Source organism: Mixophyes fleayi, chromosome 4 (genome assembly GCF_038048845.1).
Source record: "Mixophyes fleayi isolate aMixFle1 chromosome 4, aMixFle1.hap1, whole genome shotgun sequence".
Taxonomy (NCBI): domain Eukaryota; kingdom Metazoa; phylum Chordata; class Amphibia; order Anura; family Limnodynastidae; genus Mixophyes; species Mixophyes fleayi.
In genome coordinates this window covers 278,834,339-278,849,895 of record NC_134405.1, presented here as the reverse complement: position 1 = coordinate 278,849,895, position 15,557 = coordinate 278,834,339, and the positions used below count along the sequence as shown (strand labels likewise).

At 40.3% G+C, this 15,557-nt stretch overlaps 1 protein-coding gene across 1 annotated transcript in view; it reads right to left on the bottom strand.

Moving 5' to 3' along the window:
* The window catches only part of SLC23A1 (solute carrier family 23 member 1), a 258,391-nt gene that overhangs the window by 142,416 nt on the left and 100,418 nt on the right, over nucleotides 1-15,557 (bottom strand). Inside the window, exons 6-7 of the mRNA XM_075206009.1 lie at nucleotides 14,768-14,949; nucleotides 11,490-11,610 (exon numbers count right to left, since the gene is read on the bottom strand). Of these exons, the coding sequence (XP_075062110.1) occupies nucleotides 11,490-11,610; nucleotides 14,768-14,949 (303 nt within the window). The remainder of the gene's footprint in view (nucleotides 1-11,489; nucleotides 11,611-14,767; nucleotides 14,950-15,557) is intronic.

Here is a 15,557-nt window from a genome sequence, read left to right as displayed (position 1 = left end):
CTGGGAAAACTACTCCTACACCTTTCCCTATACAGAATTGGCAGATGAGGAGATGTTGACTGAGTGGGTGTCTGAGAAGGCACCAGCACAGCAAGATTCACCAGCCCCACAAGCTTGGAAGCATCACACTTCAGCTCCAAATCTGGGGACCCAGGACCCCATACCAGAGGCCTGCACAGGACCATCCACTCTGGTTTGCGGCCAGGAGGACAAGTCTGGGTCCAATGAGGATTCACACTACCCCGATGCGCCAGAGGTGAGGGAAGTAGTGCAACAGTTGGTTGCGGTAGTGGGGGAGGGGTGATGTTCTCCAACATACTTACAGGGACACCCACAAGTGGTTTGGGAGGGGGACAGAGGATTCCCCAACAGCAAAGAATTAATGGAGCCCCCACGTTTGCCTGCCACTGGGCAACTGTCCCTTGAGTGTTTGGGGGGGGGGGGGAGGATTGGATCTTTGGGAGCAAGAACAGGACAAAAACCACCAAAGTTTTCCTGCCGCTTGGCAGTTGTCCCTTGAGTATTTGGGGGAGGGGGGATTGGATCCTTTCCAGAAACAACCGAACAAGGAGCTCCAAAGTTTACCGACCCTTGGGCAGTTTTCACTTGAATATGTGGGGGAGGGGAGCAGGATCTCCAGAAACAGAGGACATACCAAGGTACTATTTGCAGTTGGGCATTTAAGGGTGGAAAAAGCACCCAAAGGATGTTGGACTACAACTCTCCTACCATGTGTGCACCGGAGTGGCCTAGCTTTATTGTTGTCTCATCTTATGACACAGGGCAGCATAAACCCCCACTCCAGCTGGGTAAGATGATATGCCCGCAGTCATGGGATCCTGTTGGGAGATTGAGAAACTGTGTACTGCTGTCAACCTTGCCATCAGACCTAGGAGAAACCACAGCAGGCCAGAGACAAGTGTGATAACACTGTAACCATCCTGTTTCTCGTTTCTCACATAATGTGGATTATAGCAAGTACTTTTTATAGCCCTTGCTTTTGTTCCCCAGCTCACCAGAGTACAACTGCATTGTCTAATTACATGTGACTAAGGGGACATTGTAGCTCAGTGTAAATATGTATATTGTGCATTGTATATTGATGATGTGGCAGTGAGGTTGTTATTCATTGTCCTAAAAGTGAAGACGGCTGGGTTATGGGTAAAGATCAGGTTGTGTCCAGGATACAGGAGAGGGGGCTGGAGCTGCATTCATTCTCCCCCTCCTACCTCTACAGGAAGCATGGAACAGCTGGGGATTCTGTGATATCACAAAATAGTGTAAGGGGTTAATTTTAGGAGGGGTTGAATGCTACCTTATCTTTGAAGGTGGGGGAAGCCCATAAGTATCCATTGTTCTCCATAGAACTAGTCCCAACGTTTTTTCTGCATCCCCTCCCCCCTCCAAACCCCTGATCCAGGACCTACCAATGTTTAAAGAGAGAGAGGACAAGGGGTTTGCTGGGGCAGGGTAAAGCACTGTGGAAATTTGACCCTAGATATAAGGAGACACTCCATGGGGGGAGGTGGTGTTCATTCTGGGATTTCATTCATGGAAGGTGCAAGGTCTGGTTTTTGAGTTGTCGTTCTCTACCAGAGCCTACATATGCAGCTGAGGTCGTCAAGTCTGGACAGCCAGGTGACTTTAACTCCTTAAGCTAGTGGGGTTATGGACAGATGATGTGCTAAACCTGCCTGGCATTTATTTACTGTGTGCACATAATAATCTACCGATTTATTTTTTGCAATAAATGTATTGTTTTACTTTCTAACTGCATTTCTAACTGCATTTACCTGCGTGACTATACGAATCCTAGAAGGTACTGGGTAGACTTCCCTGGCATAGGAAGGCACCCGTAGGTGGCCAGCCAGCATGAAGTGGGTAGCACTGGGCCAGAAAACACGGTATCTTCACAGAGGGCTTAGCCTCCTTGTCGGTTATAGCGTTCAGTTCGTTGCTGCTGACCTTCTCCTTTGTACTTTGCTGATTCTCTGACTGATTTTCTGTGCATGACCTTAGGCTCATTTTATGGACTGTGCTTTATTGCTGGTGGCCCTGACCTTTTGCTTGTGACTCGGATATCCTTGCTTTCTTCTGGCCCTGACCCTTGCCTGAAATTTACCTCGCTGCCTGCTTCTGCTCTTGGACCTCGGTCTGTTCCTGACTACAGTTATCTCCTGTCATCACCTCCTATACTGCGCTGTGGGAATTTTCATAAGCTTGCACTGCACTGAGTTTAAGACCTGGGGCATCTAAAGTACTTGTCAGCGCAACTAGCTCTACGGGAAAGGTGGCTGCTATAGGTGAAGACCTCTACATTCTGTTCTGCAAGCTTATGATAATCAGCGATTAGAGTAACACATTTCTGATTAATTTTTCTTTTCCATACACTTAGTAGTAGGGACCAGGATCAGGAATAGTACTAATTCCTTACTAGTGTGTGTTTCTATTTATATTATTATCTGATTATCCATTACCGACACATCCTGTTTATTGACCTTTCTTGTCTGATCTACCTTGTCTGACAATGACCCTGGACTGCCCACCATGACGCTAGCCTGTTTCCAATTTTGCTTGGATCTCATCCCTTGTTACCGATTCCTTCCTGGGTCTGTTGCTACCTAGCAGGGCAAGTCTGAGGACTAAGACCTGTGTGTGTTTTTCCATAAAGAAGCAGGATTTCAGGAACTCAGTATAGCACTAGGGTAGCGGTCTGTCAGGAACTCATATATGGTAGCACAATGTTCGGAACTTGGGATTGCACACTGGACCAAGATGCCATGAACTCAGGATGGCATGACAGGAACTCAGGATAGCACACTAATAACAGGTTACCATGATCTCAAGAATGCACACTGGGAACAGAGTAATAGGAACTCTGGATTGCACAGCATAAGCTTACCAATGATCTGGCCACAATTACAGGGCCCTAGGTCTTAAAGGCCAACCAGCAGATGCAGATCGTTAGGATTGATTAACTGTTGCATTTCTGAAACAGCAGAAATCTAAGAGTACAATACTACAAGTAGAAAGTCCAAAGTCAGCAGGGACCAGAGCTTCAAGCTCTGACAGTACACCCAACATTCCATGGTGAATTTCAGGCACTTTAATCTACAGTTCTGGGGTTTTAAATGGATATCAAAGTGTATTTGGATGTACTTACCATAGGTAAAGAGAGTCCTAGCAGCTAGAGATTGAAGAAAAATGTGACTGAGGAATAGTGTAAAGAGGAACAATTGAGCCATCAAAGTTGGTGGATATAACTTCTTGTGGGTATGGAACTGTGGAGATAATGTGAATCTGAACCCATAATTCACAAAACTTTAAGGCTCTTGTGGGTCAGGAATGGTTGTATCACTGGAGCATCCTAGGGAGACTCCAGTGCAGACAGAGATTCACAAAATTAGATCACAGTGAGGAGAGCAGGAACACTGAAAGAATTTGTGATGCAGAGGCAGGGATTGGCAAAGATCAGCAAAAAGATGACTTGGTAATTAGGCCCATAGGTGAGGCTATCTTCAGACCCAAAGTCCAAGGCAGCATATATATATATCATCTGGACCAGAGGCCAAGGCATCAGGTTTATCCACAGGCTCAGAGGCCAGGGCAGCATGTTTCTCCTGGGCACAAGCCAGCACTGCAGATTTTCCCCATTTACAGAGGTCATATTTGTCCATAATCTCAGATGGCAGGGCAGCAGGTATGTCTTCAGGTGCAAAGATCAGGGCAGCAGGTTTGTCCTCAGGCCTGGAGATCAAGGCAGCAGTTTTGTCCTCAGGCCTGAAGGCCAGGGCATCAGGCTTGTCCTCAGGCCTGGAGGCCATGGCACCAGCTCCAGCTTCAGCTGCTTCAGGCAATGCAGTTATCTTGGAGACCTTTGGCAAGGCAGTTGACTCAGAGTCATCTCAAACACCTGGAGCATGGCAGTCATCACAGGTACCTCAAGCAGGGAAGTTGAACATGAAGAACACTCACATTCTTCAACAGGGTGATGTAGCAGTTGTACACAAAAATAGTGGACACAGAGAGTAAGAAAGTTTATTAATTGCAGATTAGCTACTAAAAATTGTTTCATAGCTGAAATAGTCTGTTGCTCTGGATTCTGTGAACATTTTAAAAAGTTAGAAAGGAGCTCTTCAAAATATTCCAAGTTAGGCTAGATCAATCTGTCAGGAATTTCAGGAATTATGTCCCAATGGAGTTAGGGATCTTGTGAACGTGCAGAAATCTAAACTCCACTTGAAATCATTCAAGAATTACCAATTGTTTGGAAGTCCTTAGACTGGAGAGTTAGATCAGAATTGCACACTGGTAGCAGATTGCCACAAACTCAAGACAGAACATGCATACAGAGTATGAGGAACTCAGCATTGCACAAGGGTTACATAGTGTCAGAGACTCAGGATTGTACACATTAGGCAGTGTGTTAGAAACTCAGGATTGCATATGGATAGTATGTCAGGTACTCAGGATTTCACATGGATAGCAGAGGGTCAGGAATTCGGGACTGCACACTGGGCGCAACATGCCAGAAGCTTTGGATTGTGGTAACCTTGTGCCTTTCACCTTGTGCCTAGCTATCATCAGAGGCCGAGATGCCTTGAGTAACATTATAAAGAAAGTGCAATAAAAGAGACATGCTAGGAATTGTAATTCATATTTCAGACCGGCAGCTGGCTTGGGCCTAAAGCAACACAGCAAGGGTAAATCTGATGATGTCTTGATGCTGTTTAGAAGCTGGAGTTAATACATATTCTTTTAAGATTCAGGCAGTGCTAGGATCCCATGCCAGATGTTTGAGTCTCTCAGACTAGTGTCCAGCAATCCAATTATTTGTATCCTGATACTGCTCTGCACTGATTATTGCTGCCAGCTGTCTACTATTCTGACCATGCACTGTGTGAATATGACTTATTCACCTGTAGTCAGTGTGCACTTGTAAATATTGCTACTACACACTACTGTGTTGGTGTTGTACCTCTGTGTACTATTTAAGGCTGTAGTCTATATTTACTGACATATTACTGTGTTCTGCCAGATATAGCTTGTTCCTTCTGCTTCTTTCAAGCATGTATATATTGCTATGCTCCACTACTGCAATAGATATGTCTGTTTTCACATGCTGCTATTTAGCACTGAACTATTGCTGTGCTCAGTTCCTGCATTGAATATGTCTAGTTCCACATGCTGTTAACTAGCCCTGAAATATTGCTGTATGGTGTTCTTGCATTGTATATGTCTAGTTCCACTTGATGCAATATAGCACTGAACTATTGCTGTGCTCTGTTCTTGCACAGGCTATGCACTGTACTACTAGAGATGCTCACTGACCTCCGTGTTTTGGTTTTGGTTTTGGATCTGGATTACCTTCGTGTTTTGGTTTTGGTTCTGGCAAAACTGCCCTTGCGTGTTTTGGTTTTGGTTTTGTTTGGTTTTGTTTTGCTATTTTTGAAAAAAATACAATTTTTTTGGTCTAAAATAACCTAATTTAGTGCTCCACCAGTTTCTTGGATAAGTGAGGTAATTCTAAAGCTAATAAATTATGAAAAAACTGTTTAATTCCTGGTAGGCCATCCTTAATTCTAACACTTGTCTGCAAATTATACAGACAAACCTGGTTGTCTTCCCCCTCCATCTTTGACTATTGGCAATGTAGCCATCATCTTTGGGTGTATATTACACTCTCCACTTGTAGTTAAATAGAAAAAAATCAGCCTGCATTGTTAAATAGAAATGGACAAAGGAAGTTTGGTATCTGTCTGCATTAGACCCCCTCTCCGCTACCAGTAAAATAGAAAACTATTCAGCCGTTATAGACTGTAGAATAGAAATAGAAATGTACAAAGGCAGTTTTGTGTCAGTCTCTAGAGCCCCCCCCCTCCACTTTTAGTTAAATAGAAAAAAGCAGCCTGCAGAGACTGAACAATATAAAAAATAAATGGACCAAGGTAGTTTGGTGGCTGTCTATGACCCCCCCTCCTCCACTGGTAGTTAAATAGAAAAAAAGCAGCCTGCATAGACTGTAGAATTAGAATATAAAAATTAATGGACAAAGGCAATTTGGTATATGTCTGCATCAGACCCCCTCTTAACTAGGAGTAAAATAGAAAACTATTCAGCCGTTATAGACTGTAGAATATAAATAGAAATTGAGAAAGGCAATTTGGTATCTGTCTGCATCATCCTCATCAACATCATCATTAGCGCCCTCGTCGCCTACACAAATCTCCCCCTCATCCTCTTCTAATTCCAAAGTGGCATCCTCAATTGGTGTATCACCGGCTACACTCGGGCTGTTTAGGCACACATCAGCAGAACTGCTGAAAGGGCCCTTCTTTATGGATACACTAACAGAATGCTCACGATTACACATACCACTGGTGAATGGACTCTCCATAGGGATTGGTGTCATTTATGATTCTGAGCATACATTATCCTCTAATGCCTTACTGTTTTCTTGCAGCTCGCCTTTCACACGTAACAGTAGTTGTGCACCACTTTTAGATTCCAAATTACGTGGTCTTGCTTGGTCACGAGTGACCGTACAAGAAGAAGGCTCAATAACATTTCTTGATCTGCCACTAATAGAGAAAGGCAAAGGCCTCATTCTTTCTTTGTCACTGCATGTGTAGAATGGCATGTCCGCAATTTTTTTTTCCGGCAGTTAACTTTTCCTCAGTTACACTTCTTTTTTGCTTCAACATGGTAAAAAAAAATTTGGTGTGTGTTTTTTTCCCTGATTTAAAAAGACTATGTACCTTTACATAGGCTTTACCAGATGACGTACTGAAAACACTACCATCAGGACTGGTGCCAGCACTGCTTGCTGATCCTGCTCATATGTGGACTGCTTTGAATCCATTTTAATGAGGCCAAAGCACTTGTAGTGCAAAATATTGTATAGATAGATACTGCTGCTAAATATGACTTTTGGCAGCCAGAAAAATTAGTGTTTCACACTGGGGAATATAAGACACCCCAAAATACTTGTAGTGCAAAATATTGTATAGATAGATACTGCTGCTAAATATGACTTTTGGCAGCCAGAAAAATTAGTGTTTCACACTGGGGAATATGGGACACCCCAAAGCACTTGTGCAAAATATTGTATTAGATAGATGCTGCTGCTAAATATGACCTTTGGCAGCCAGAAAAATTAGTGATTAATACTGGGGAATATAGGACACCCCAAAGCACTTGTAGTGCAAAATATTGAAAAAAAGCCTCCTCTAAGAATTGCTAATAGAATTTGTATCAGAATTGCAATAATAATTGAAAGAATAAAGTAAACAATTATTGCTCTATCCCTGCTCTAATACAGCCTGTGACCTAACCCTGCTCTCTCTCTCTGTCAAATGGCGATGGATTGTTGTGGAGGCAGGTATTTATACATTTCAAATATCGCGAGAACCGAGCCCGAGATCCGACGACGTCACAATGACGTTTTACCTCGATTCCGAATGGGCGGGAGAGTGCCAAGCTTGCTCGGCTCGGTACTCGGATAGGCAAAGTTCGGGTGGGTTTGGATCTCGGGGAACCGAGCCGCCCATCTCTATGTACTACTTAATTGTACTATGTTCATGTATCTGCTGTGTCTGGTTATCTACAGCTACTGAACCTTGGAAATTGACGGTATAAAAGAGAAACAAGTGCCTGAAATGCCTTCACTCCGTAGTCAAGACTGTGCACACTAAAACAGTGTCAGCATTGTACTACATTACAGCTCATCAGCTTCTTGAATTGTGATTGCCATCCCAGTTTCTTAAATCCAGCTCACTATGAGTGTCAATGCTAATCATTGCCAATGTCAATTCCTTGTCCACTTCATTGCCGATAACTACTGATCTGACTGTCAGTATATCTTTCAGCAAACAATGATGGAGTTTCATAGCAGCTGTGATTTCGATTTGGGTGACAGATATATTCTAATGCAAGTAATGCATGGTCAACCCTCAGGCAACATTTCAGCTTCCATCTGTATTGGGACTTAAGATTGCCATTCAGGATCTGTGAGTGAATTTATTTTGATTCATTATTAACATAAACTAATGTGTTGACCAATATGAACTTGTTTCCTATGAAATCAAAATATTGATGTCCTTTCAATTATTTGCTGCCTATCAAGAGAATTTACATCTATGTTAGGGATTACCAGCGTGAAAACCACAGACAATAATTGCGAATGCAAACAGAGTGTCAGGATTATCAGGTTCACTTGGAACCAGGGGCAGGAAAGACTGTTGTCCAGGTATACAGATAAAATGCAAGCACAAGAAGACACTGGATATCTGGGACAAATGGTGAATTGCACAGAGGGACTGCAGGCGATCCTATCCAGCCGCTTCTTGATAGGATCTGAATCCTCTGGATCCTCGTTACAAGTACCTGCTACATGAACGTGGGTACATACAAATTGTAAGTTGACTTCTTACTGTGGGGATCCAATATCCTGAAGCTATGAAGTGTTTATATTTTGTTATGGTACTGTGACAAACATAGAAAACGAGAACTTTATGTGCCACACTTATTACCTTACTTGTTTTATATATCTCTTTGTGAGATGGGGAACCAATAGCGCAGAAAGTGTCTTTCTAATTATTTTAGATCAGATTTATTATCCAACTTATGTTCGGTTGGTGAAAGTTACATTCTTGCTGCAATGAATGAAGCCCTGTATCTGATCTTTCCATTTTTGCTTAATTGTATTCTATATTATGAAAGGAGTATTGGAGATTACCTGATATTTAAATTGAAGACAGAACTTTTATAATTATAAACCTGTGTCATCTTAATAGTGTGCTATTTGGTGCCAGAGATAGAAGTTACCAGCAACTGGGGAAGCAGAGTATCAGAAACTGAGATTTGCACACCAATCACAGATTGTCAGTAAGTCAAGATTGCATTCGAATAGCAGAGGCTCAGGAACTCGGGATTGCACACTGGTGGAAGGGTGTTAGAAACTTGAGAATGCAAAATGGTAGCAGGAAATCAGAATAGCACATAGGTTGCAGAGTGTCGGGAACTCACAATTGCACACATTTTGCAGAGTGACAAGAATTTGAGATTGCACGCTGGTTGTCAAAAACTCAGGACTGCATATGGGTAGCAGAGTGTTCGGAACTCACGATGGTATACTGGTAGCTAAGTGTCAGGAACTTGAGAATGGACACTGGTAGCATAATATCAGGAACTCAGGATAGCACATGGGTCATTGAGTATCAGCAATAATCCATGTTTGCAAACTGACAGGAATTTGGGATTGCACACTGGTAACATGATGCCAGGAACTCAGGATAGCACACTGGTAATATGAAGTTAAGAACTCAGAATTACACAATACAGACCGGGTGCTAAGATCTCAGAGTATTGCACACAAAGAACTGGGTGTCAGGAACTTAGGATAGCAGAAACAGGATCCAGACCAAATCACAGGAACTGTAACAATAGCTGTGTGGCAGCACAAGCTCACCAATAATATGGCCATGATTGTAAGGAGAGGCCAAGCACCTCATTAACTGCTGGGGAATGCTGTATGATTAATTAACTGCTTTATTATTCAGCAGTAATCTTAAATACAGCAACACCTCTTAGAACAGTATTACCAGAGAGTATGAAGTCCATTCTAACAAGTCAAAATTAGTAAAAATACAAAAGCTAGAAAAGCAATAAACACAAATACAAAATAAACAAAATGGCTTTCAACCAAAGAATCAACACAGCCAAACCGAGACCAACTAACAGTCTCAAACAATATGGGATATCTGTAGTTGAAATAATAGTAATACTTTTCGTTCTCATAAAATGAGTTAACATACTCAGTGAAACAGGAAAATTTATGAGTGCTAAACATATTAAGAGCTAGTAAAGTAATACTTTGTAACCATAGGTAGTTTTGTAGAACTTTCGAGACAGGTGAAAAACATATTTTCATCCTAGACCCAGGTGCAGGCTGGGCTGGGGGGCAGGGGGGCATCTACCCCCCAGGCCGGTACCATAGAGGGCTATCTTGGGCTGGGTAAATGGGCCACCAGCATTTTTTATCCTTTAAAATAAGCTGCTGAATTGAGTCTTGCCTCCCGGGCTGAACATTGCCAGCCCTCCCCTGCCTAGACCTATATGTTCTTTCAATCACACAGGTCTGCTTAGCTATTCAGACCAAAAAAGTGTATAATTGAAAACCTTTAATAATCCACTCTAATATTTTAGAGAGACAGTACATTTTATGACCCTGAGAGGAAACAGTGATATTTTAAACTTAATCGAAAAGCTCTTTTCACTGCTAGCAGTAATTAGGTTAACTGAGGATTCAAAAACAGTATGACAGTATTAAAAATAAACAATTAGTATAACAGAATGGTAAAATAGTATGTGGCTCATGTACAAAATTAAATAATAATTGGAAAATATAGCACTCATACATCCCCAAGACAAATATAGTTTTGAACAGACCAAGGCATATACAGCATAATCATTAAAGTGTGAATCTCAAAAGTACAAATATTTAGCATAATTCTAGACAATAATATAATCTGAGACTGATCATAAATGGCTGGTCATTTATCAGCCCCTAAAAGATAGTGAAATGTTCTGGAATAGAAAACTCTTGAATTTGGAGAAAGAGGTACTGCCAGAAAGACTATATTGTTATTGGCTGCTTTGAATCTGGAGTGTTCCTTAGCCAACCACACTGACGGGAAGTAGACATGTTTTCTGCAATTTAAATTTAATTTCATATTTTGGGTTCAAGATGACTTTTTGCTCATCATTTCTTGTTAAAATAATTTTAGCTGGGAATCCCCATTTGTAAAGCTTTCTGAGATTACAGAAAACCTTTGTGATTTTAGTGAATGTCTTTTTCTTACCAATGTAGCTATGGATAAATCTGAAAAATATGTTTTGTAATTTTGGCCGAAACTTAGGACTGTTTTTGTGTTCATATGTTTAATTTCACTGTAAATAAGTAAATCTGGTCCATTTTGGGTTTGTAGTCCTATTAGGTATGGCATAGGAGGTAGATTTATTATCCTTTTTGGTATACCACTTGGGCCTGAGTCATTAAGGACAGCAAGGCAAAAAAAAGAGTAAATTTGATCCTGGACGAACCAAGTTACAATGCAAGGGTTACAAATTAGGGGCCTAATTCATCAAGGTACGCAAACGCATACGCATCTGTGTTTCATACTTTGAGTGACGCAAACCGTTATATTTGCGCTGGAATTTGAGATTGAGTTGACTTTGAGTGCCGTATCTGCTCCGTTTGCACTGCGTATGTGGTGTTTTACGTAGCTCAAGTCCCGTTTAGCAGATGCGTATGCGTTTGCGTACCTTGATGAATCAGGCCCTAGTTTATTATTTTGCCTGTAAGGTAAATACTGGCTGTTTTTTTTTCAAAAAAAAACTATGTTCCATGTGGGTTACTCACTTTTATCAAAAGCCTGTAACAACATTAGTTAACATAATTAATTATATAGGTTTTTTTTTTCACTTACCGGAAACATTTTGAAGACTTGCAATTTATAAGTTCTTATCCCTGTTCCAAATTTGTAGTAAGGCAAAACAACAGTTATGTTTCGCAAATACTGCGCAAATAATATAATCAGTGTCAGTACCCTGTGAAAGAGACACAATTGCTTCATTACAATGGTATGATAGTACATGATTTCTTTATTTTAAATACTCAATTAATTTCACCTGTAGTTGTGCCTTTAAAACATTAAATAAAGATTAAGGAAATTTTGTAATTATATCTTCATTCCCCAAAAAAATGGATATTGTGCTCTGACAATGTATATCACATTAGCTGTGTAAGTGAACCAATATATCCAAAAGCAGAAAATCAAATCGATAGATAAAAAAAAAAAAAAAAAGAAATGCCATGTTTAAATTCAAAATACAAAAAATGGAAACGGAATTTATAACATTTTAGCACTCCTCTTCACTGCTTATCTCAGGGCTGGTTTACTAAACAAACTGAGAGCAAGAGCAAGTTTAGACTGGGTGAAATCTAGTTATGCAGTTTGCATAGTTATGCAAATAGTTATGTAAACTGCACAAAACTTAGCCTCTTACCAAGTATACTGCCCAACTGCTGAAGCAGGACAACAGTGTGAACAAAACTAAAGAATTAAAATGATACACTTAAAAATATGAATTAGACTCAACGCAGTGCTGGAAGTTCTAATTCTGAGCCACTTTGCTGCAGTTATAGCAGCATGAATTAAATGATCAAACTCCTGACCAGGGTGGACGTTTGTACGCCATAGACCAAGATGGGAATCCTTTTCAATTAACCAGGCTTTTATGAAGTTTAGAAGTTTATTTATTTGATATATTTATTTTATGTAGACTATCCTTTGAGCTCTGATAGTTATTTTTCACTTTTTTTGGTAATTGCATACATTGGAACTACAACAGATGAAGTAATTATGTGTTTTATTCAATCAATCTGAAGTGTAGGTATTCCATGATAAAGAATGTATCTGATTTATTATTATTTGAATTAACAAAATGGCTAACAAAATGGAGTCTGAATTACAAAATGGAGTCTAGCAGCCATGGTTGTATTTCTTTTTTTACAGCTGTAATGAAATTAAGTTTTGCAAGAAATGAAAATGTTTATGACTTTCATGCTGCATGGAATGTGCGCTTTGCAAGGCCGCACTGTTTTGTCTTGGTGCTTATTTTGAAAAACAATGATAAGAGAATTAGTGTTTCCAAACCTCCAAGGCAAGGCAACACATTGTGGTTAAGGAGGTACATACATTGAGTAGAGGTGCTTTTAATTAATAGTTATCCAATCAGTGCAAATGCCCCTCTAAGTAAGGATGCCAAGACAATTGCTTAAAACATATGGACAGATGTATTATTGTTACCATTCTTATCAGCTTAGTCAGATGGTCCAAGATCATGTAAGTTAATAAAATTGACTCTATTATTATTATTATCAATGTAGATTTGTAAGGCGTCACTGTGAGCCGCAGCGCTGTACAATAGGGAAAGCAGTACATACATATAAAACAGGGACATTCAAGGTAGACAAAATAAATGCAGACATGAAAACAAATGGTATGAAGGACCATGTTCATTAGAGAGCTTACATTTTAAATGGAAGAGTAAAGCTGAAACAAGAGGACAAAATTTGTCTCACAGTGGAGATTGGGACAGGTGCATTAGAGTAAACATTGTTAAGGATAAGGTCACCTCTAAAAAAAGAGATGGGTTTCCAAAGAGCATCTATAGATTTGAAGACTGTGTGAAAGTCTGATTGAGCATGGTAGGGAATTCCATAAGTGGGGAGCAGCATGGGAGAAGTTTTGTAGGCGGGAGTGAGAGGTGGTTACCAGAGACAAGACAAGGCCTTCCTGCCCTCTAAGAGGGCGGGAAGGAGAATATTTTAATATGAGATTTGATATGTATGCAGAGTGCTTTATAGGTAAGGGTGAGTAATTTGAATTTGATTCTGAAGGACAAAGGGAGCCAGTGTAGGGATTTGCAAAGTGGTGCAGCAGATGTGAAGCGGTGAGAGAGGAAGAACAATCTTGCAGCAGCATTTAGGATGGATTGAAGTGTGGATATATGGGTGACAGGAATGCCAGATAGCAGGAGGTTGTAATATTCAAGACAGGAGATGATGAGAGAATGGATAAGAGTTTTGGTAGCACGCTGAGGGAGAAAAGTGCGTATTCTGGCAATGTTTTTAAGATGGAGTCGACAGGACTGGGAGAAAGTCTGGATATAAGGAATAAAGAAGAGGGTGGAGTCAAGTGTTACACCAAGGCAGCAGGCTTGGAAGACTATTTAAAATAAAAATATCTTCTGGCTATTTTATTTTAATGGCTCGACTTATCTGTGTGTTTTTTTGTTTTGTTTTTTACAATTTTGTTAGAGCATGTTAGAGCATGTAAACAAGGCACTGTGACAAATAATCTAGGTTTTGTTATACCAATGTCAAGGTATGCAAATTTCAAAAATGGTCGTAATGAAATGTGAAAACAGATTCAGGTTATAGATGGCAAACATTGTAGCAGAAGTGGGAGTGATTTAAATAACAGTATTTGTGAAGGGTATTACTAAGTTTTCACAGTGCAACTTGTATTTTCCAATTAATGGATCCTATTTTGCAACTTCTTTGTTTCCAGTGTGACTAAAAAAGATAATGGATAAAGCAGACATCTGAGTACTCCACAATGAGTTCAGATCAGGATTTGTGAAAAAGCCACATATGGCCAGATCTAGGGCAGCAGTGGTGCAGTTGGTACTACTCTGCTCACTTTACACATTATTGTTTCCATGTTTTATATTTTGTATATATATATTTTTTCTAACATTCAAAACACAGTTTGGTCTGAACTATTTCCACAAAATTATTTTAAAGACATTAGATGCACTGGGGATTTGCCCTTGACTACTTTCCTACTATGCCTAGGATAAGAGGACAATATTTCTGGCTCATCATTGATAGCTTTCACTGGATTCTTTTCAAATATCACATAATGTTGCAAATGTATGCTATAATTGCTGAATGCTGTAATTGTGCTGAGGAAATTACTTGTCTTCAAATACAGATAAAAGCTGCATGCCCTCGCTGTGTGGCACATGCCAACTTACTGCCAACGCAGCACACTAATAAACACATATTCCTAATCCTAACAGATCATTTTGACCAGTTATTGTAGTAGCACAGATAGGCCTTACAAATCCACAAATGAAAATACAATACTCAATATGTAATATAAATATAACATGTTATATTTAATAGAATACTTACAGTATTGATATACCCCAGTGAGACCCTGCTCTTTGTCCTGCAGCTTCAAACACAGATAATCCAATCAAGGAAATTGTTGGTGCTACAGTAAGAGGTCCAATGTAGTTGAGCAGTGCCCCTGGTAGACCAACAAGCCCAATAATTATTTCAACTAAACTTGACATTATAATTGCTCCTTGTATCTGGAAGGTAAGAAAAATAAATATTATATCCCTTCTACCAAAGCATATGAGGCTATTTTTGAAAACATGTTTCTCTCAAACCACTTTCACAAGTCTGTTTCAGAACGTCCTTCCTTCTTCCCCAGAAAGTACATACCTCCTTGTGCATCATTCCCTTTTCCTATTAAAGTGACACATTCTTCCTCTAAATCTTTGCAACTGCTGTTAGCGGCCCTATATAACCCTCTTTGCACACCTTGGTCATCCCTTGTAAAAAACAAAATGCCCACAATCTCCCACAACCCAAAAAACAGAGTGGAAAGTTAATTGGTTTCTGACAAAAATGGACCCTAGTGTGCATGTGTGTATGGTAGGGAATTTAAAATGTAAGGTCCAATGGGGACTGATATGAAAAATTAGAGATGCTGTCCCGTACATAGCTGATCCGAGTACAGAGCCGAGCTGGCTCTGTACTTTTGCGCGCCCTCTGAAGTGAAAATAAGGCTACACGTCATCGCTGTGTCATCAGATCTCATAAGTTTTGGATTCTATAAGTACCGCCCTCCACAGAGATCAGCGCCATTTCAAATAGAGACACAGAAGGGGTTGCAGGGTTTTTGGCAGTCTCC